The sequence below is a fragment of the Dama dama genome, chromosome 23 (assembly GCF_033118175.1).
Source record: "Dama dama isolate Ldn47 chromosome 23, ASM3311817v1, whole genome shotgun sequence".
Taxonomy (NCBI): domain Eukaryota; kingdom Metazoa; phylum Chordata; class Mammalia; order Artiodactyla; family Cervidae; genus Dama; species Dama dama.
The window spans coordinates 34,117,148-34,141,565 of record NC_083703.1 but is presented as its reverse complement, the minus strand read 5'-3'; the positions used below and the strand labels follow the sequence as shown (position 1 = coordinate 34,141,565).

At 41.2% G+C, this 24,418-nt stretch overlaps 1 protein-coding gene across 5 annotated transcripts in view; it reads right to left on the bottom strand.

The window, feature by feature from the left end:
• The window catches only part of ARHGAP12 (Rho GTPase activating protein 12), a 116,196-nt gene that overhangs the window by 81,714 nt on the left and 10,064 nt on the right, over positions 1–24,418 (bottom strand). For 4 of the 5 annotated variants that reach the window (XM_061126332.1, XM_061126334.1, XM_061126335.1 and 1 more), the window contains 2 exons: positions 17,219–17,254; positions 14,379–15,150 (listed from right to left, as the gene is read on the bottom strand). In XM_061126332.1, the coding sequence (XP_060982315.1) occupies positions 14,379–15,065 (687 nt within the window). In that variant the 5' untranslated portion in view covers positions 15,066–15,150; positions 17,219–17,254. Of the gene's footprint in view, positions 1–14,378; positions 15,151–17,218; positions 17,255–24,418 lie in introns of those variants that run through there. The other variant, XM_061126333.1, reaches the window with a different exon arrangement.

Genomic DNA, 24,418 nt, shown 5'->3' with positions numbered 1-24,418 from the left:
ACCAAAAAATTATCATCATCAAGTCCTGAACCATTAACATATACCCTGAACTGTACATAAAGGCATTTGATTCTAAGGAGAAGAATCCTGCAAGGCCTCCATCAAATACCGCTTTCTCTGAGCTACATGCATACCCTTTCACCAAAACAGCATTCTCAAACGTTTTGGTCTGAGAGGCCCTTTACATTCTTAAAAATTACTTGGGATACAGAAGAGCTTTTGCTCATGCAGGTTATATCTACTAATGTATAGTATTTTAAGTTAAAACTAAAAGGAAGATTGGGAGAAAAAAAAAACTAAAAGGAAATTTAATTAGTTGTTAAATTTATTTCAAAATAATAAACCTGTCACATGCTAGTGTGAATATGTATTTAGAAAAATAATGATGGTCTCCCAAAAAATGTTAGTGAGGAAAACAGCACCATTTTACATTTACAAATCTCTTCATTATCCAGATTCTCAAATGTGCTTCCACATTAAATCTTTGCAGTGTGTTGTTCCAGCTGAAGTACATAAACAAAAAAATGGTCTTATGGAGATGATAAAAGCAGAAATATTTTAATAAGCTTTTCAGGTAATTGTGGACATTCTCTGACATCCCTCCAAAACTCAATGAATAATAGTTTCTTAAAGGTTCATTGCAATGTGGAATCTAAAATCACATCAATTTGGACTTCTCTGGTGGTCCAATGGTTAAGAATACGCTTGCCAAATGCCGGGAACATAAGTTTGATCCCTGGTCCAGGAAAAGCCAACATGCCACAGAGCAACTAACCCTGAGCATCACAACTACTGAAGCCCACGTCTGTGCTCCTCAACAGAAGACATCACCACAATGAGAAGTTCGTGTACTACGAACTAGAGAGTAGCCCCAACTTGCCACAACTAGAGAATGCCTGTGCAGCAATGAAGACAGCCAAAAAAGACATTAAAAAAAATTGTTTTAATAACTAAATAAAATCACACCAATTAACTATTAGTACTCTGTCACATTAAAATCCACTGCTCTACCTTGTCCTTGAATGATTCCTGTATCCATCATGCATTGGTCATTTGAAAATTTTTAATTCACTGAGTTAGGCTTATCTTATTTTCCAAATGTTGAAACATTTCATTACATGATAACAAAAACAAAAACTGAACACAAAATCCTTAGTATTATCACTTTCATCAGGAAAGTATTAAGACTGAAAAACTATAAGCTCATGGTAGCAGATGCAAGTTCTCAAGATCCTAATTTTCATTTGAAATCTTGATTTTTATCATTTGCAACAAAAACCTTTTTTTTCCCCTAAAAGCCTTACTTTGTTCATTTTTGAGAAAATTTCTAACAAACGCCCTGCTGTGAATAAGCAGTTTGTCAGCCATTCTTTCAAGTAAAATTGATGTTCCATGAAAAAACCGACTGGTTAAACTCACACAGCTCAATCAAACAAGGTCAGGATTTTGATATAATTATTTTAAAGTATTTTAAGGGTATAAATACTCCCGTGACTTCATAAACTGAAAATAGGCAATTGTTTCTTCAAAGAGATCTGTGAAGCAACCACACATGTAACCATCTATTCTAGCACTTGACACAGCAAAGATGCCCAAATAACAATGACTGGGTTCCTTCCATCATTCTCTTTCACTATAATATTAGTATCAATGAATTCCCTCTAGCTCTTTATTTTTCTATTTCTCTTTTATAACCAACCTGTCACTCACCTACCTTCAACCACTACTGAATTCCACTCTATGAGACAGAAAAACAGACAGTATTCAACCATAGGTTATGAAAAGAGGGCTTTAGAAATTAAGCATCTCATAGACACAAATTTCTCTGGTTTAGAAGCCTAGTCCTTTCCCTCTTTATGTACCTAGTTACATTCATGATTTGCCAGAAATCTGAGCTTGAGTGTTGTTATAATATGTTTCAAAATAATTGTTGTGATAAAATTGTTTGAGGAGTCATTCTGAGTTTACACCATCTGTCTGGCATTTACTGAAGCAATTGCTAAAGATATTCTATGCATACAGATGAGGTTTTTCTCAACAAAAAAGCAAAAATGTTTCCACATCTGTTGTTTTTGTTGCTATGTCACCTAGATTAACAAATTCTTTCCGAGAAAGAAAACAGGGTGAAAACATAGAACATTTTTAATGTACCCATTTTTTTAATGACTATTAAAATTATATCAACTTTTCAACCATCTTTTTCTACTGCTTCACTACTGTCACACTAAAATTATGTCTGTGTGTGTACATACATACATACATATATCTAAAGAGAGAAATTTCTAAAATCTCAAGTCAACTGATATTGTGATTTTAATCTTTAAACAATGTCTAAGACTTTTTAAAATCACAGGTTGGAAAATTCATGCATTAAAGACTATCAGAATCAGTCTACAGATGTGAAGAAATTTATATCCAATCAATCTTACATGGTATCCAGGAATTCTAAAGAATGCAATCATTCCACATTCCAAAAGATAGATATATTCCAATGTACAGCAAATAATTGTACCATATGAACATTTACTGCTTCTGACTACCGAGTAAGTCTGCAGGTCCTAGGCACCAGCACCATCCTTTCTTTAAGTATCTGCTCTCCACCAAATGATGAGATTCTGATGGAAATGCCAATTACACCACCCTGCACACCTCACACCTTCTTTGTGAAGGGGTTGATGTATAAGAGAGCTCAACCTACCACAGCAATTGGTCTGTAGATGAGTACAAGACTAATTAAGCTAAGGGGGGACGTCCCTGCAAAGGATTTCACATATGAACTTCAGGCCTTTCTTCTGGATCTAACTGTGATGATAAATGCCTGGAGCAGTCGATGGCTATAGTCTGTGTATTAGAGTTCTCCACAGAAAGAAACACAAGATGTTAGATAGATAGATGGATGGATGGATGGATGGATGGATGGATGGATGTAGGTAGACAGACCCAGAGATTTACTTTCAGGAACTGTCTCATGAAATTGTGAAGGTCTGTCAAGTCCAAAACCTGCGAGGCAAGCTGGGAGACCAAGGTAAGAGCAGCAGTTGAGTTCAAAGGTAGTCTGCTGGTAGAATTCCTTCTTACCAAGGGGAGGTTCTGTTCTCTGTGCTATTAAAACCTTCAACTGATTGGAGGGGGCCCACCCACAAAATGGATGACAATCTGCTTTACTCAGAGTCTCCCAATTTACATGTTAATCTCATCCCAAAAGTTACCTTCACAGAAACATCCAGAATAATTTTTGACCAAATATCTTGGCACCATGGTCCAGCCAAAGTGACACAAAATGTAACCATCACAAGTTCATCTATTATCAATTGCAGACATATCGTATTAAGCATTTTAAGCTGCTCCCCCCACCTTTTTTTTTTTTTTTTTGGCTGCATGACACAGTTTGACAGTCTTAGTTCCCAGACTAGGGATTGAGCCCATGCCCTCAGGGGTGAAAGCATGGAGTCCTAACCACTAGACCACCAGGGAATTCCTCTAAGTTGCTATAAAAAAAAAAGAAAAAATCAGTATTACCTTGGGACTTTCCTGGCAGTCCAGGAGACTCTGTGCCTCCACTGCAGCAGGCATGGGGTAGATTTCTGGTCAGGGAATTAAGATCTCGCATGCCATGCAGCATGGCCAAAACATTTTTAAAATTTCTTTTAACAAAATAAAAAAAAACAATATTGCCTTCTCCATACAGATGATTTCCTGTATTTATCTTGTCAGAAGTTTGCTGGCAGAAACAGGCAGGATGCAATCTTTGGCTTTAAAGACGACAATCTGAAGAACAGGACACACACAAAGGGACTATCACGTTGCTCTTCCCGTGCCAAACGCGAGTCGGCCTGGAAACTGTGTCGTGGCCAGCTCTTCCCCTGGCCACCGCGGCACTTGATGACTGAGCTGGCACAGAATGGGCATGAAGTAGGAAGACCCGAGACTCAACCTCAGAGGAGGGTGTGGTCGCCCACTGTTATCTGCTTGCCCGGCACCTCTCCCTTATTCTGGGAACAGCATGTCTGCCACTTCTTTAGGGGAAATGCTTTTCCTCAGATTTCATCTATGCAGTTTGGGGAGGGTGGGTCCAACCATGCCCAGGTCATAAGCATAACCATATCCCAAGCCAAGTAAATTCCTTCTCCAAGATTTTCTGAACTAGAATCACGGGAGGAAAAACAGATGCTCTGATAGAAAAACTAAGGATGTGACCCCAGTGCCCAGCAGCAACTTGTCTACAGCCATGTGGAAGACGTCTGTTTGGAAGAATGACGGCATCATGGAGAGAGAATCAGAGATGAGAGAGAGAAAGGATAAAAGGAATCCTGATAGGCATTCCCTGACACAGGTTCGATCCCTAGTCCAAGCAGATCCCACGTGACATGGAGCACTAAGCCCATGCGCGGAAACTACTGGGTCCGTGTGCCTAGAGGCCATGCTCCGCAACAAGAGAAGCCACCACAATGAGAGGCCAGCACACTGCAAAGAAGACCCCTGCTCACCACAATTAGAAAGCCTATAACATAGTAACAAAGACCCAGCACGGCCAAAACTTTAAAAAAAAAAAAAGAATCCTGACAGTGAAAAGGCCCTAGTTCGAATCACCCTTAACACCTACATGAATAAATCCTTCCTGCAATTTGGTTACATGAGTCAATAAATTCACTTTTGCCTAAACAGGACACAGTTGGGTTTCTACCCCTAAGCTCTGACTAACAGACAAGAATTAAAGCAGAAAAAAAGGTAAAATGCATCTAGGAATCATGAGGTAGAAGGACAGGTAAAGGTTAGAAGAAAGGTAAAGAGACCAGGGAAGCCTGGCGTGCTACAGTCCACGGGGTCGCAAAGAGTCGGACACGACTGAGAGACTGAACTGAACTGAACTGAACTGAAAGAAGAGACTGACTTGTCTTAGAAAAGGAAAAGGTAAAAAAAAAAAAAAGGTCAGGAAAAACGTGAAAGGGAGGATAATGTAAGAAGTTCTATGTGGACTGTGAGCCCAAGGGCATGATTTAATATTCGTGCAGGCGTTTTATTGGAAAGATGGCCTATGGTTTTCACTAGACACTCCGAAAGGACGCAACCAAAAAGAGAAAGGGGCCTGGTAAACAGATCAATGCTAAATTAAGCAGACTCTCTGTTCCAGCAGGAAGCTAACGACAGATAATAAAGCATTTAATTTCTAATATCAGCAGTTTCTGAGCGAAGACCCCCAACAGTTAGAAGCAGGTGCTCTTGTCCTGGAGAATAGAAGGCATGCCAAGGAGAATAGGAGCAGTCATCCTAAGAGATCTCAATTAATTTTGCCTTCAGGTTTGACCCATCTGTAATTTCAAACAGATCTAGTTTCTCTCCCAAATTTCCACGTAATTAGACATTTATGCCTAAACTTTTTTAAAGAAGATTCATCAATTTTCACTCCATAATTACTTTGTCCAAAATCTTCACTTTAATAATCTGGGTTTCTGGATACCATGAAACTAGAGCAAAATTTGGTGTAAATGTGTGTGCATTTCTTGAGAAAGGAGTTTTCACTTTCCATCAAATTCCAATAAGGTTCCTGGGACTGTATGAACATGTATGTAGTCAAGCACATAAAACCAAACAAAAAAAACTTTTACTCTTTCCTGTCTTGATTTAGTAGAAAAGCTTGACAGATGATGATCCCAGGAAGCAGAAACAGAAGATGGTGTTTCCCAAACACTACTCAGAGAAGGAAAATATAAAGAAAGGAAAACCAAAAGGATATTGCAGTTGAAAAACCTCACAATTTTGCCTAAACATGGCTCTATTTACACTTGTGATCAGGTTGATTATAGAGGAAAAAGTCAAACTAACAATACCACCCAAAAAAACACTAATGATCCTGTCACTCTCAGGAATGTCACTAATTAAAATATTACTGAAAGATGATTCAATTTTAATACAAACAACTCTCCACTATGTGGAGGTGGTGATCATTTTTGCAGATTATTAAAATCCTTTTTCTTTACTTCTTACCACCCATTAGTACTATATGCTCAAAGCAAGGGACAGTCAAAGAAATGGAATGGAACGGAAATGTCAATCAAACCACATTACTACTTGCTAAGATAAGTTAACAGGATAAGAAGATTAATGGGGGGACTTTCCTGGTGGTCTAGTGGTTAAGAACCCACCTGCCAATGCAGGGCACAACCCCTGGTCTGGGAAGATCCCACATGCCATGGAGCAACTAAACCCATGCACCACAAGCTCCTGAGTCTGTAACCTAGAGCCTGCAAGCTGCAACTACTGAAGCCCAATTCTCAGCTCCATTTTCAGAGATGAGAAAACTGAGGTTCAGAACTTGCCTGTGGACATACAACTACACAGCAGCAGATTTCAAATCTCGAAAGCCACATCCATTCTAAGTTCAGACACCACATTGCCCTAAATTTAAAAACTAAAATAAACAATACCCAAAACAAGGGGTGGGGGCGGGGGGTACTTCCCTGGCAAACCAGTAGTTGGGATTCCAAGTTTCCAATGCAGCGGGCATGGGTTCAGTCCCTGGTCAGGGAACTAAGAGCCCACCTGCCAAGAAAATATTTTAAAATAATAATAACAACAGTACTCAAGAGACAATTCCAACTGCTTTCTAAGTAAGACACTGAACTTCATTCACACTTGACCAAAGATAATTATGATATAAATACTGAAGATTAGGTTTTCAGACAAAGTCACCAAAACATAGTCAAGCTATTATCTAGCAGAAGTCGTCAGCCCCCAAATCTCCTAAAATTTCTAATTTCCGAACTGCTGTGAAGCAATAAACTAAACAGGAATTTTGTGGTGAGTCTGAGCAGGTGACAAAGCAGCATTTCAGCGAATTTTAAGACAGCTAAGTCCTGGCTCCAGCAGGGGAAGGCAGGGGAAGGACTTAACAGAAAGATCTACCAATGGCAAACGAGGATTTGGATGAATGGGCACATTATTAGCTGGCGCTATACAAAGCTAATTTATATCTGTTTTTAGATTCAGCACCATCTTTGTGGAAACAGATTTAGGAAAATCTCTAACAAACACTGAAACCTTTTATACCTAATCCTGAATCAACCAAAGAATCCAATTAGCCTAAAAAATTACATCTCTCAGCATTCTTCTTTGTTTAATAAATATGCTGTTTGTATAATAGATATCTTTTAAATATTCCCTAGAGTACAACTGCACACACAGTATGATTCTTACTTTGTAAATATACAGCTGTATGTACGCATGTATAATTAAAATCTGTATTTTTGAATACAATAAACATCGATATAAACAGTCCACATAATTTGGGAATGAAGACTAAAAGGAAATATTTAAATACTTTTCAATTAGAAACAAAGCTTAAACCTATAACAAATTAGAGAGGTGATTTTATGAGCCCAGTATACAATGATAACATCTTAAAATGTTGATGAACTGTTCCATATATAAAATTTTCCAGATTAATATTAGACTTCAAAGGGCAGAAAAACACTGGGTTGGCACTGTCAATGAAGAAATTCTTTCTATAAATATATCTGCCAACATAAGAAACTATTATAAACATAATTTAAACATTACTAGATTTACAGTCATCATAAATATTCATATTATATTTTTAAAATAACATAATTCTAAGCTTGACAGCATTCTGGCCTTCTTCCTAAAGTCATCGTTCTCCCTCTGGCATCCTGTCAGCCTCACAGATGAAAGTCTACCATCTTGACTCTCCAGCTTTAGACCTCATTTTCGAACTACAGGGAATCAGGAAACTTGACACTCAAGGCTGGTAAGACACATATTAAAGGAATATTAATGAGATCATGAGAGAAAAATAGGACATCAGGAGCAAAGTGCACACTTTTTAAGCTCTTCTAAGGTTTGAAGCACTGAACTAACACTGATTTCTCAGTTTCATCTTCAGATCAACTGTTAGTATAAACTCTGAAATGACCTAAAAACTTGTTGCTCTGGGGACTTCCTGGCAGTCCAGTGGTTAGGCCTCTGCGGTTCCAGTGCAGGGGGCACGGGTTCCATCCCTGGCCAGGGAACTAAGATCTCACATGCCACATGGCACAACAAAAAAAATGTTGCTCTGATCAAGACACTGCGTATGATGTGTCTATTTTAATGAGGGGTGGGGGAGGGAGGTGAATTGAATTTTATGATTTTGTTTGACTCAAATTTTGGAATCTCTATATTGCATCACAGTTTTTTACCTCCAATTTCACCTCTCTAATAACATTCTTCATAAACCCTATGCTGTGTCATGGGTCACAGAACTTTTGGATGACTTTCAAACAGAAAATGACTTCAAACAGAAACATGCATCTTTGATGGGATATTAATCCAGGCCTCCCCCTCCATGTATCTGTAGCTAAACACTGATCATCATTACATTTGGCACATCTACTAGCGTCGTTGCTGTTGTTTAGTCACTAAGTTGAGCCCAAATCTTTTGCAACCCCATGGACTGTAGCCCACCAGGCTCCTCTGTCCATAGGATTTCCCAGGCAAGAATACCGGAGTGGGCTGCCATTTCCCTCTTCAGGGTACCCGAGTACTATACTAGGCACCGGAAATACAGAAATGAACAAGATACAGTAGATAGCTTGGCCTTGGAGACTACATACAGACTGACTCATGAGAAGAAAGAAAACAAGCAGAAGTGTGATGAGTATGCCAAAAGAAAAGGACAGGGCACAATGGAAGCTTATGTTGAGAGAACCCTCCCCCCTGCCACTGCTGAGTGGCAGAGAGGCCACCCTCTAACCAAGACTGTTAGGTGGTCAAGACAACGAACACTTATAACACTTTAAAACTACCATTAAAAACTTTCCAATCACTTCCAGTTCTGGGGGAAAGAAGGAAAGGTACTTTATCCTATTCCTCACTTAGGCATAAATAAAAACATATAAAATAAACAGAAGACGACTCAAAGGCAGAGAGAAGATAAACCTCCTATCACCTCAGGACCCAATGAACCACATGCTGGTGAGCTCCCTGAGTTTACTTGTGGCTTCATCCGTCCCAAGTTTGAAGAGGGAAGTCAGCAAATCCAGAAACACCAACAGGCACTGACCAAAAAAGCCCCAACAAATCCCTGCTCCAGATGGAGCAAGAGACCCAGAAAAGGGGAAGACCAGCAAGACCGAAAGCTTTGGATATTACCACTCTAGTCCGGCCAAATGCCACAGAACAAACCAACGATTCCACCCACAGACCACCAGTGGTGACAAACACCCCAAAGCCCCACCAAGGTGGTGTCAGAGAAGGCAGGGGAAGGAACCAGGGCAGTCACTGCCGGATGGTCACAAGACCTCCCCTCACCAACCCTCCCCACACACGCACACAGAGGAGGCCGAGTGAGGAATCAGAACTTCCACCACTGCCGAGTGGCAAGGAGGCCTTCCTCTGAGCAGGTCAGTGGGGTCATGTGGGACAGTAATGAGGCATTTCAGCACCCCCAGACAGCAAGGCAGCAGAGATTTACTGGGGAACCAGACACTAATGAGGAACTCTCACTAATGAGAAGGCCAATAACATGGGGACTTGAAGAAGTTAAAGCCTCTGATACCTACAAACACTAAACACAGTCCAATTCCTAGCCAGGCTTCCCAGGTGACTCAGTGGTAGAGAAGAATCTGCCTCCCAATGTAGGAGATGCGGGTTCCATCCTTGAGTCAGGAAGGTCCCCTGGAGAAGGAAATGGCAACCCGCTGCAGTATTCTTGCCTGGAGAAATCCCATGAACAGAGGAGCCTGGCGGGTACAGCCCATGAAGTCGCAAGAGATGAACACAACTCAGCAACTGAACAACAACAACAATTTTTACCCAGGTTACCCTAACACTGCACACTAGAGGCCTATTTACTTTCACTCCTATCACCCAAAAACACACACCTGGCTCTCAGCAAAATTACAAAGCATGGCAAAAGACACTGCAAACACCATCCACACTACAGCATCAAACTCAGGTATGGCACAGAGGTTGGAGTTATCAGACAGGGAATTTAAAATAACTACTTTCAATATCTTAAGGGCTGTAAAAGAAAAAGTAGACAACATACAAGAAGAAATGAGTAATTCAAGCAGAGGAGTGGAAAATCTCAGACAGAATAAAAAGGAAATGCTACAAATTAAAGCACTGTAACAGAGAAAATGCCTGTGAAGTGATGATCAGTAGACTGGACATGGATGGGAAAAGAATCAGTAAGCGTGAAGATATGTCAACAGAAATTTCCTAAACTAAAAACAGGATAAATACCAAAGTGAAAGTGAGAGTGTCAGTTTCTCAGTCATGTCCCACACAAATATCAAAATACCAAAAAAAACACACAAAGCCACACCATCACAATTAAAAAACAAAACCAAAAACCATGAAGAAACACTGAATGAAAAGGATCTACTGATGGCAAATAAGCATATAAAAGAGGTTCAATGATAGGGAAATGCAAATTAAAATCACAAGCTATTACTACATACCTATCAGAATGGCTAAAATAAGACACAGGGGCTTCCCTGGTGGATCAGAGGTTAAGGATCCACCTTCCAATTCAGGGGTTACAGGTTTGGTCCCTAATGGGGGAACTAAGATCCCTCACACCCCGGGGGAACTAAGATCCCTCACACCCCAGGGCAACTAAGCCCACCCACAACTAGAGAGAAGTCCATGTGCCACAACAAAAATCCAGTGGAGCCAAAAAAAGAGGAAAAAAAAAAGTGACAACACCAAATGCTGGTGAGCATGCAGAGAACCTGGATCATAAGCACTGCTATTAATGGTATAAAAGTAAAATGTATGGCCACTCTGGAAACTAGTTTGGCAGTTTCTTGAAAAATTAAACATGCACTCAGCAATTATACTCATGGGCATTTATGGCAGAGAAATAAAAAGGTAAATTCACAGAAAAATCTGTGCAGGAAATGTTTACATGTAGCAGCTTTGTTGGCAACAGCCATAAACTGGAAACTCAGGTGCTCTTCAACAGGTGAGGTGAAGCACAGAACACCCGTACCACAGAATACTAGTCATCAACAAAAAGGACACTGATACAGCAACAACCTGCATCAATCTCTCAAGAATTATGCTGAATGAAAGTCAATCCCAAAGGGCTAAATAGGCTGTGAGCCCATTCATGTACTACTCCTGAAATGACCATATTATAAAAACGAAGAACAGATTAGTGGCAGCGAGGGGTTACGTAGCATTGGGGGTAGGGGGTAGTGGGTGTGGTGATAAGGGGTCCTCTAGTTGACGGAAAGGGTCAGCATCTGACTGTACCAATGTCGACCCTTCAACTGCGGTGTTATCCAAGATGTCCCCACTGCCAGCACCGGACAGAGGGCACGGGCGATCCTCCACATGACTTCCTACAACTGCTTAAGAAGCCACAACCTTCTCGGAATGCAAAGTTTAATTAAAGGAGACTGATCAATGGTAGTATGTCAGAAAATCGGAAATCTCCTAGCAGAAAAATGGAGGATGGGGGGTGGCTACTGACTGGGAGGGGGCTCACACGGCTGTGCCGAAGCACAAATCCATCAAGATTAGTACAATTCACACAACTGATTACATGAGATGCCTCAATGAAAAATCACTTTACACTGCCTTTTGATTATTCATATTGTTCACTGTAGTCATGGTACTGATTATGTATAAAAATAATCTAATTGTCTGTAAACTGGTCAACAATGAGACCACGGGTAGCTTTCAGCGGAAGCTGTTTACAGTGAGAACAGATTAGGGAAGGAGCAGGAAACAAGCAGACGCAGAGAAGTAAACACGTGCAACTCTTTCCAGAAGTTGCCAGTAAAGAGTGGAAGGTGATCCTCGGAGGGGAAGGTATTACTGAAAAGCTTTACTAAAACAGAAAAAAATGAGCAAATTTACACGCTGAAGGGACAGACTTGGTAAATAATGACTTTAAAGCCACATGAGCACACCACTACACAATGTTTGACAAAAGGTTTCTGAAAAAGAGGGAACAAATATGAAGAGACCACCCTCTGACAGGAGAGACCACGCCCGCACTGCCTGCGCTGGGAGAGGTGGCTGCTGACTCAGATGCGCTCGTAGGTTTCATGGTGGAAACAACACCAAGAGAGACGACGATAACAGCGGTGAGGACGGCTCAGCGGTACTGACCGCACACTGGGACAGCCGGCCCCCAACGCCCAGTATCTGATACTCACACCCCGTGTGGTCTCCTCCACAAAGAACAGGGTGTGTGGTCAGATATGACAGTGTGCAACTTCCAACATCAGACCATAGAAAGACAACGCAGCTCCTTCTGAGGGAAAAGCTAGATGCAATATCCAAGTATCTGCCAAGAGGCCCAACCAGCCCCATGTGAGTGACCATCCTAGAGGCAGCTGTCCCAGCCCAGCCAAGCCTTCATGAGACAGCAACCTCATGAGAGACCCTAAGCCTTTAAAACCACCAACTAAGCTGCTTCTAAATGACTGGCCTACAGAAACTGTGAGATAATAAATGTTTACTGTTTTAAGCCAGGTGATCTGGGAGTAAGTTACCAAGCAGCAGAAGAGACCTACTTACTTACTTACTTATGAGCCAGGCACAGGGCGGGTAAAAATAACTAACCTGTGATCCCCACATCAAGAGGAGGAAAGAGACACACAGAAGTTAAACAATTTGCCCCAATCATCACTCAGCTGGTAAGAGATATGGACCCAGATTCAAATCTAAAGTCAGCTCGATTAACTGCTGGGCATGTATTACCAAACGGAAGCAGTTCCCATCCCAAGGCTTACATTTCTGCTGTGACATAGGAGGCAAGACTCTCTGGTAAGAGAGCAGGAAAAAGCAGGTGAATCAGAGAACTGAATAAAATGGAAAAGGTTTGAAACAACTGCCATGAAGAGTTAGGACAAGGTCTGGCTAGAGAAATCTAACAGGATTTCCAAACAGTTCAGGAGAGATCAGGAGGCATGACCTTCTACACAGTGAATTTAAGATGAGCACAATGAAAAGAACAGAGGGCTGCTAGTGCGCCCACACACAAGCATAAGTCGAAGTGTGAAACAGTGGTGATGGCCAGACGGAAAAGATAACACAGGCCTTTCCCAAGTGCAATAAGGAGTCACGTACAGAAAAACTCCAGAACACACTGGATATTCTACATCCAAGTATCACAAAAGGACTGAAGGAAGACGAAGACGAGTGATGATAAGCTGACAGCACTCTCCATGTAACTGCCTTGACCTCAAGCATCGCAAGATTTTCTAGAGAGCCTTCCCTTTTTCCTATCTCCATTCAAGACGTCATGAGAAAAATTAAAAGCCTATAAGAGAAAAAGAACATACAAGTTTCATTACAATCAGACCACACCGAAGAGCAGCCTCACAAGTATTCACTGACTTAATTTGATAAGATCTTACAACAGAGCTTTAGGCCCAAAACTTATCAAATTCACTTAATATTAAACTTTTCTAAATACATTCAAGTTTCAATTTCATGCATGTTTTTAAAATTACTTCACTTTACTTGACAAACTGGCACAAACTAATCTCAAAATAAATAACACACACAAGAGCGGTGGGTGGATGGGAAAAATCAAATCATAGATACAAAATTTTTTCCAAGATACTTAAGACACAAAAGTGCTTGAACAGATGAACATTTGTAAGCTCTCTCTCCCTCTCTCTCTCTATATATATGTATGTATGTATTTTTTAAATATTCCAAGTTAACAAACACGTTTCAAATAACAAGAGTTAGTATTCTTACGACATTTTCCCTTACTTTCATTATTACTTGAAGACTTAGTGAAAACAAGACAGATTAAGTGCAGTCAGAAAACAAAAATTTTCTAGTAAAAGAAAAGTGTCCAAACGTGAGGCAGTTCTGGTCCTACAGAGGAACAGGAATACTTAGGGAAACCTTAAAGTGAACCTCCATCAGCCAAAAAGTTATTTCACATGTTCTCTCTCTCACTCTGGATAAACCTATGTACTCTGAAAATAAAGTAAAATAAAAAAATAAAGTAAAATTAAAAAAAAATAAAATACTCTGAAATAAAAAAAATAAAGTACTCTGAAAATAAAGTTAAAAAAAAAACCCTATGTACTCTGAAAATAAACATAAAGCAAAACAATTCTTAAGTCTTACAAAGATTTTAATTAAAACAAAGACTGTATTAAAGAATGTGTAAATGACAAAGTCCTACTGTATAGCACTGGGAGCTATATTCAATATCCTGTAGTAAACAATATGAAAAAAAATATGTATGTATGCATACATGAGTTTCTCGGCTGTAGAGCAGAAACTAACCCAACCATACTTTGATAAAGTAAATTTTTTAAAATAAAAAGATAATAACAGCCATGCTCAAATGGCTCCACAGGCAGCACAAGTTTCTTGTCACCACCAGTCGGTCTTACCCTCATCTGCTCCGTGGAGCTGCTGCTCAGCTCATCGCCAGACTCCGAGTCCTGCTGGATCCGTTCCGAGCCTTCTCCCGCTGAATCACAAGACTGCTCCTGGGAGAAGCCAGCTTTCTCTACCTCCAAGAACTCAGGACCGGGAAAGTGACCAAATAAGCGTGTCCTATTCTGGCCAGAAACTTTGGGAGAATGTGAGTCACTGTTGAGTTTTCCATTATTGTGGGTCAGGTCCAGGCTGAGGCTGACGGTCTGACCTGGAATGTAACTGGGCCCAAAATTCTGATTGGCATCACGAACAAGACCTGTTCCTTGAACAGAAGACGAGGATGTCTTTCCAAAGCTTGACAGCTCAGGCAATCTGTTCACATTCTCCGAAGACCGCTGGAGGTGGAGACTCTGCGCCGTCTTCACAGAGTGGTTCGGCAGCCCCGGGGCCTGCTTCACCGGCGGCATCAGGGCTCGGCGGCCCACCTCCTTCACGTACTGGGCCGGCACGTAGAACGCTTTGGAACTCTCGTCTGGCTTGACCTGCCACCAGTCATCATTGGTCTTCTTCACCAGGAGGTACCGCTCCCCTTGCTTTATCACAATCTTTCTGTCCTTCGCTTCGTACTCGTAATCATACTCCACCTCGATGTACACCGGCCCTGGAAGAATCTTCCCGCCTCTGTCAGCCATCTTCATTCAGCAATATTCACCTCTCAGAAAGGACGCTTTGCCACATTGTGGCTTTGTGGCTTGTTGGATCAATGCAGCTACTTTTATTTAACTGGGGAAGGGAATAAAGAAAAAAGTTAACCTGGTCTGGATTTTTAATATTCATTCACAAGCATCACATAATAAAGAACAATACCTTCAAATCTCAAATCTAGAAAGTAAACCTGTGCCTAATACTGTATGTACCACCCTGCATTAAAAATGCTCTCATTCTATTGGAAATCTACATTTTTCAATCATTTATGACCAAAGCCAAACCAATGACTGGAAAGGCAAATACGCTAACCAGACATACGACTATCAAAAATAAGAGGTGAGAGGAACTCTCCTTCTCTTCCTGACTGCTCACACCTCCTTCTCTCTCTTAGAAAGGCTCACTAACAATAATACATGTTAGGCACTGACCAAAGGCCAGGCATTAAGCCAGGTTCACTGTGTGTCTCACCGAAAACCCTTTCTGAAGCTGAAGCTAGAATTTCAATGATCCTGAATGCCATTCAATTAATTTTAGAAAATTCTCTATTTTCTAAAATGATCAAGGGCATAAGTGAGCTTTAAAAAAAGTGATCCAAATATGTAAGTTTAATTTCCTAGTATTAATGGGGAAAAAACAACAGTTATTTTTAGGCAAAATACACACACAAACAGAGAAAAGAAACTGCTAATTTACTTTTGTTTCCCCTTACAACCACCCCAGGAGGACCACAATCCTCAGTAAGCTAAATTCCACAAACTCCAACAAATATCCAATCTTTTTAGTTGTAAATGTCAAAAAATAAATTATATACACACCACTCAAAATCTACTAGAAACAGCCCTAAACTGGCTTAAGAAATCTAGGATTCACTTTTATTTCTATACCAATTCCAAATATTTTAGTACCTCATAAAACACAGCATTTAAGCTTCAAAATGATCACAGGAGCTCAATTTTGCTCAATTCAAGTCAGGCCCCAAGCACTGTGGGATGAATGTGGTTTCCCAAGAACGTATGTCTAAGTCCTAACACAGGACCTGTGAATGTGACTATACATATAACATATGTATATATGTATATGTATATACATATAACATATGTATATATACATATACATATAACACAGGACCTGTGAATGTGACATAGGGTCTTGGCAGATGCAGTCGATCTCAGATGAGCTGCACTGATTAGGGTGGGCCCAAAATCCAATGGGCTTCCCTGGTGGCTCAGATGGTAAAGCGTCTGCCTGCAATGCGGAAGACCCGGGCTTGATCCCTGGGTCGGGAAGATCCCCTGGAGAAGGAAATGGCAACCCACTCCAGTATTCTTGCCTGGAAAATTCCATGGACAGAGGAGCCTGGTAGGTTACGGTCCGTGGGGTCGCAGAGTCGGACACAACTGAGCGACTTCACTTTTTTTTCTAAAATCCAATGAGTTTCTAAGGAGGGAAGACGGGAGACAAGGAGAGGAGACACACAAAGGAAGATGACCACATGCAGACAGAGGCAGAACTTGGGGGTGAAGCAGCTACAAGTTAAGGAACACCAAGGACTGCCAGCAAGTGCCAGAGGCTGGAACAGGCGAGGAAGGGTTCTCCCTGGGGTACTCAGTCCTCCGGCTCCAGAACGAGAGAACACACTCCCATTTTTTGGTGGTGGTTTTGACCGCGCCACACAGCATGCAGGATCTCAGCTCCTCGACCAGGGGTTGAACCCACACACCGTGCAGTGGGAGCACGGATCCCTCACCACTGGACCCCTAGGAAATGACCCACGTTTCTGTAGTTTTAAGGCCACAGTTCGCAGCGCTTTGATACAGCAGCCCCAGGAAAACACACTCAGCTCAATACTCGAGAATTCTCAAGCAAACCTGACTCTGGACTATACCAGAAATGTTCACACAAGGTCCCACAACAGCCTACCAATTTCCCTCAGCACCCAAGTAATGGGCACGGCGTCACCGACACTGTATGTGCCATGACCACCACGCCCTGAGGACGACATCCTCCGAAACAGATAAAGCCCAGGTGATAACTAGTCACACAGTTTCTGCAACTCAAATTTACTTTGTAGAAACAAACTACTTGGAAAATGAGTTTAATATAGTAATGCTGTTTCAAACAATAGTAAAAATAAGAAACGTACCTTAGAAGAACTAAACATCCAGTATTACATTTAAACCTATAAAAAAATAAAATAAACTTCATTAACTTTAACCAGGATTGCTGAAAGAAGACTAAGGAAGGCAATGTTACTGGCAATGCATGACTTTTTTTTTTTTTTACAACAGCTATAAGGAACACCAACAATTTTGCACATTAGGGCTGTGTCCAGCAACACCCTCCAAACAAGTAAAAACACAAAGTATACTTTACCACTGACCCTCCTACTTTATTTACACTTTGTTTCAATTTCATTTCCACCTTAGTTATCCTGACAGAAATGACTTTTTAAAATTTTTAATAACATGAGAAACAACTTTTGTAAAAACTGTTGGGTGGGGAATAAATCCAGAATGTGAGACATTCTATGAGAAACACACCTGAGTACTTTAAACAATCAGTTTCATGAAATGAGAGAGTCTTCTAGATTAAAGACAAGTAGGATACATTTGCCAGATCCACTGGGTGTTCCAACAGGCACCCGAAACTTCACCACATCCAGAATCTACCCCGCCAGAAACTACCTTGCCAAATCCACCCAGTCCTTCCCGACACGGTAAATAGAAATTCTAAGCTTCCAATCATTCAGCCTTTACTTTCAAGCATTGCCAGGACATTAGTCACTAGGAGTGTTAATCCTTTTACCTACAGAAAAGTTTTTCACTACAGCTTTTCAAAATTCCACACTGAAATACTTATCCTCAGGCAATTTGTTACTTTCCAGGAAGTAACAACTTAAGAAACACCTCTGAAGATACTGAACAAATAAGGGAATACACAGAAGGTTAGGGGTGCCCAGGTGAACCAGAGCTGGTCAGACACTGATCTGCAGGAAAGAAGCAAAGGAAGTAAAAAGAGTAAGGAGTAAACTGCAAGGGGAGGGGCGTGGGGTGGTGAGAGGCGTCCCTGCCACCTCAGCTGCCCCACTGACCACACAGATAAGGAGGAGGAGGAGTCAGGGAGAATGATAGGGCAGTTTCACTGCACTCAGCACGGGACGCCCGGACTAAAGTTTTCATTACTGTAAAGGAAATGAGAACTGCAGGGCGGAGAAGGACGGAGAAACAGTTCAAAGACTGCAGACAGAACAGGTAGTTAAATACAAGGCAGGTGACAGGAGCCAGAGAGGCCACGGGGCGGGGGGCAGGAGGGGGGAATAACAGGAACCGAGACAGTAAGTAAGTAACCAAGCGTTAGTTGCTCAGTCGTGCCGGACTCTTTGCGACCCCATGGTCGTGCCGGACTCTTTGCGACCCCATGGACTGCAGTCCACCAGGCTCCTCTGTCCATGAGATTTTCCAGGCAAGGATACTGGAGTGGGTTGTCATCTCCTCCTCCAGGGGATCTTCCCAACCCAGGGATAGAACCCGGGTCTCCTGCACTGCAGGTAGATTCTTTACTGACTGAGCTAGAAGGGAATGGGGGTGGGGGGGTGAAGTGGGAAGCCCCTGAGACGATTAAAATAATAAACTTCTAGAAAGTCATATCGCGGGAATTATGTATTACAATCCAAGGTCTAAGAAAAGTTGGACATAACAACTATGAAGAGAAAAGCCCTATTAAAAACTATATGTACAAATAAAATTGTGGGATGGCTCTAAAATACTTACCCTGGAATAGGAAATGGCAACCCACTCCAGTATTCTTGCCTGGGAAATCCCATGGACAGAGGGACCTAGCAGGCCACAGTTCATGGGGTCACGAAGAGTCAGACACAACTCTGCCACTAAACAACAGTGTGACTGAGCAGGCAGCACACACACACTCTAAAAACTGAGATCTAAGGGAAATTGATCTGCAAATACGTGGATAACTTATACTATTTTTATTTTTCAAAGTTGTATTAAAACAGATGTTTATGGTTTTAATTTTGGTTTGCTTCTTCCTCTATTCCCCAAACTGTGGATTCTTTTTTATTCTTTATTGAGTCATAGCTGATTTACAATATAGTGCAAGTTCCAGGTGTACGGCACAGAGATTCAGTTACACACACACACATTCTTTTTCAGATTCTTTTCCCTTTAGGTTATCTGTTGCTGTTGTTTAGTCCCTAAGTTGGGTCCAACTCTTTGCAACCCATGGACTGTTGGCCGCCAGGCTCCTCTGTCCATGGGATCCCCCAGGCAAGAATACTGGAGTGGGCTGCCATTTCTTCCTCCAAGGGATCTTCCCGACCCAGGGATCTAACTCCCGCCTCCTGCACTGCAGGCAGATTCTTTACCATGGAGCCACCTGGGAAGCCCTATTACATACTACTGTTTATCCTGCTATCTTAACCTCTCAAGTATTTTGGTCAGCATCTTACTCATTCAATACCACCACCCTCTGAACACAACACTCCACTGACTGAAATATGCTCTACACCATCACCACACTCCTCCACCCTTTTTCATCACACACATACACACACAACTACTAAGAACCCAACGACTAGGATAGAGTTCTGCACGTCTACTGTCCAGTAACAACCTATGCTTCTCTTTGAGGCATGAAGCACCTCTGACCCAGGGCCTTCCCCTGGTATTTCAACAAGAACAAACACACAACTGTTAAGAGCTTTTACTTCCCTCCCCACCAAATCAGATACAGTTCTGCCATGCTATTTTAAACTCTTCATGGCCTCCTCCTTTCTGTCTACAATTTTTCTCATTTCTTTCCCAGCACAAATTACATAGCTCAGCAAATGCTATCTTCCACCCCCAGGACATCTGCTTTAATCAACTACATCTCACAGAATAAGATCCTTACCTGTACAACAGGAAGTAAACAAGTAAACAAAGTCTCAAGAGGACTGTGATAAATGTATCCATAATTAACGACCTTACGATTTAAGTTTGATACATATGTACTACACGTTTAACAATTTTAATACCATGAACAACAAAATGCTAATACAGCCTCACATATGTATCAATCCACTTAAAAATACCACAATTTAAGCACCAATTCTTGACATGGAAGTCCTCCAGCAGCTTTACAAGTACTTGTTTAACACTCCCTGAATAGGCCTCTACTAAAGAAATCAAATAAACCTTAATGAGCACAACAAAAAAGTTAAAAACAACTCCAGCATAAGTTCCAGAATAAGAAAGTATTTCACCAAATAGTTCTTTAAATCATTCACTTAACAAGAAACCATAGGCCATGACAGGGATCCTAAGGTTTCTTCTGAATGCGCGATCCCTGTTTTCTAAGAATAAAAATGTACAGGATATAAGGTATTTCTTTAGGCCTAAAGAAGACAAGCAAAATATACTGATTGCTATCATAAACTATTCTGGTCATAAAGAAACAGCAAAAATAGGAACAGCAGGAAGGATACAGGAAATAATCAGTTAACTGGAAAGCAGTAGAAAACACAGTCAAGCAGAAACTGATAAAGGAAATTCAAAACCAGATTTAAATATGAAACAAAAATGAGGAAACAACAAAAGAAGTATTTCAGAGAGCAAGCATATTTTAATAAAAGTGATACTTGCATGTAGTATTTCAGAAAGATCTATGCCAGGCAGTCTTCCTTAGTCAGAAATGAGGGGGACCTAAGACATTTTTCTTGGATTGTTACAAGAGTGGGAAAATATTCCAATTTATTTTTTAAATATTTATTTATTTGGATGATTGGGTTCTCAGTTGCAACACAGATCTTCGATGCATCATGCAGGACCCTGCCATTGCTGGGCATGGACTCTCTAAATTGCAGGGCTCAGGTCTAGCTGCTCTATGGTTAACTGGGACAGATCCCCAACCAGGAATTGAGCCCCTGACCCCAGCATTGCAAGGCAGATTCTTAACCACTGGAAGAGCAGGGAAGTTCCCAAAATATTCCAATTTTAAAAGGAAGTAATATGACCTTAGGGCTTCCCTGGTGGCTCAGAGGTTAAAGCGTCTGCCTGCAATGTGGAAGACCTGGGTTTGATCCCTGGATCAGGAAGATCCCCTGGTAAAGGAAATGGCAACCCACTCCAGTATTCTTGCCTGGAGAATTCCATGGACGGAGGAGCCTGGTGGGCTACAGTCCACGGGGTCGCAAAGAGTTGGACACGACTGAGAGACTTAACTAACTAACTAATATGACCTTGGGTTTGATGATGAATTTTTAAATGTACCTCCAAATGCATAATTCATGAAAGAGAAAATTAAAGAGGACCTTATTAAAATTACAAATTTCTGCTCCGTGAAAGATACAGAAAATGAAAACACGGACCACAGACAAGGAGAAAATGTCTGATGAAGGGCTTTTATCCAGAACATACACAGAACTCTTAAAACTCAACAAAAGAACCAAATTTTTTAAAGGAAAACAAGCTGAAAAGACACATCATGAAAGAATATAAGCACATGAAAAAATACTCAACTTTGTGTCATTAGGGAATAGCAAACTGAAACAATGAGATACCACTGTACCACTATTAGAATGGCTAACATCCAAAAAACTGACACTACCAAACGCTGATACGGATGTAGAGCAATGGGAACTTTCACTCACTGCTAGTGGGCATGCAAAAGGGTGGAGCCAGTTTCGAAGTCATTTAACAGTTTCTACACAAATGAATGTTGTCTTACCACACAATCTAGCATCAAGGTTGATGATTTGAAATCTTATTTCTACAGAAAGTCCTGCATGCAAATGTTCAGAGCAGCTGCCCAAAACTGGAAGCAATCAAGATGTCTTTCAACAGGAGAAAGGATAAACCGTGAGACAGCCAGACAAACAATACTTTTCAGTCAGTCAGTTCAGTCGCTCAGTCGTGTCCGACTCTTTGCAACCCCATAAAGCACAGCACGCCAGGCCTCCCTGTCCATCACCAACTCCCAGAGTTCAGCCAAACCCAAGTCCATCGAGTCAGTGATGCCATTCAACCATCTCATCCTCTGTTGTCCCCTTCTCCTCCTGCCCTCAATCTTTCCCAGCATCAGGGTCTTTTCAAAAGAGTCAGCTCTTCGCACCAGGTGGCCAAACTATTGGAGTTTCAGCTTCAACATCAGTCCTTCCAATGAACACCCAGGACTGATCTCCTTTAGGATGGACTGGTTGGATCTCCTTGCAGTCCAAGGGACTCTCAAGAGTCTTCTCCAACACCACAGTTCAAAAGCATCAATTCTTCTGCACTCAGCTTTCTTCACAGTCCAACTCTCACATCCATACATGACTACTGGAAAAACCACAGCCTTGACTAGATGGACCTTTTATTACTATTCAGTAATAAAAAGAAAAGAGCTATTGAGCTATGAAGACAGAGGTGAGTCTTAGATATACTTTGCTAAGTGAAAGAAAAATACATAGACCAAACAGGCAACATATAGAATGATTCTATCGTGTGGCATTCTGGAAAAGTCAAAACCACAGAGACGGTGATTGCTAGGGGTGGGAAGCAGGGAGGGAGGGTTCCACAGGTGAAGCACTGTGGATTCTTTCAGGTCAATAAACTATTTTGTATAATGTTGTAATGGTGTACACAATATGTTATGCACTTGTCAAAACCCATTCATCTTTACAACACAAGCATGTATTCCAATGTTTGCAAATTCTAAACAATCATTTCGGAGGTAGAGGGATCCCAGCAGGTAAGCAGATGTGACTCGATGGTGGAACAGTATTACACATATATGGAATGACCTCACTGAACGGAGCAGGAATGGAGGCAGAGGCTGACGTCACTTACTGTGGAAATAAGTCAGGTTTGTAAGAACACAAAGGAACTGCATATAGCTAACACATAAACAACATTTCCTGTAGGGGTATGAATTAAAAATTCCGATACTGCTATGCGCATATGCACACTGGAATTGAGTAATTAAGTATACAGAACATAGATGGTGGGAGCCAAGTTTCCCAATGTTGGAATATGAATTTATAGACACCCAAGGGAGAAAGCTAGAATGATTCTGTGATAATGGATTAGACCTGGAAACAGAAATGTGAACTCCCTTTGTTTACCACAGATTCAGATTACACAAATATGTATTACAGACATATGTCTACACTGCTTAGTACACCACACACAAACCCTGCTGTCAGCAGAAAGGACACCTGAGCAGCAACAAGCACACACAGCGCTCAGACTTGGTCTCTGATACCATTCTCCAAACAAAAGGACCAAGGCTTTTTGGAGAAATAACTGATTCAAGGGCTGGGGCAGGAAATATACAAGATGAGCTTGGAGCCTGTAGTGACATTCTCCCAACCTGGCTTTTATGTGCTTGGCTTCAATGCTTCCTATCATTAGATAACTGTCTTCTTAAACTGTAACTCAAACTGAAAGTGGTATCATGCATACCTGACATTGCTATGAACGTAACTTACATTATGCTGTCCCACTTTAAATAAACTTACAATCCATCTGCTGTTTACTTTTATATAATGCTTTTCTCATCAAAACACAAATTACATTTAAGAGGTACTAGGAGTTCTCCATTATCAGTGGTTGTTACAGCTCCAGGTCCATTCTAAAGTGACCTCATCTTATACATGGAAATATAAATACTGACCCAAATGACAGAGCAGAAAATGAGGAGCCTACTGTATTCCCAAAAAATTTGTAAATTCAGTACTCTACTAAACAGTTCTGATCAAGCCCTTTCATACTAAAAACCATTCAACTGGCTTTTAATCCTTTCAGATTCATTCACACACAAAGAATTTTAATGAGATGACATAGGATACCATGAGGATAGTCTAAAGGTAAAAAACTCATTAAAAAGACTAAGAAACAGAATATTTGCTTGATGCAACAGGTTAAACTTCCTTTTCCTTCACAGTCTGTGTCATCAAACGCTAACTATAGAATAGTAGCTCCCCATTAACCTTTAAAACCACTCCTCTATGACCAACCTAGTGAGTGAGTGAAGTCGCTCAGTCGTGTCCAACTCTTTGCAACCCCATGGACTACAGCCTACCAGGCTTCTCTGTCCATGGGATTTTCCAGGCAAGAGTACTGGAGTGGGTTGCCAACCTAGACAGCATATTAAAAAGCAGAAACATTACTTTACCAACAAAGGTCCGTCTAGTAAAGGCTATGTTTCTTCCAGTAGTCACGTATGGATGTGAGAGTTGGACTATAAAGAAAGCTGAGTGCAGAAGAATTGATGCTTTTGAACTGTGGTGTTGGAGAAGACTCTTGAGAGTCCCTTGGACTGCAAGGAGATCCAACCAGTCCATCCTAAAGGAGAACAGTCATGGGTG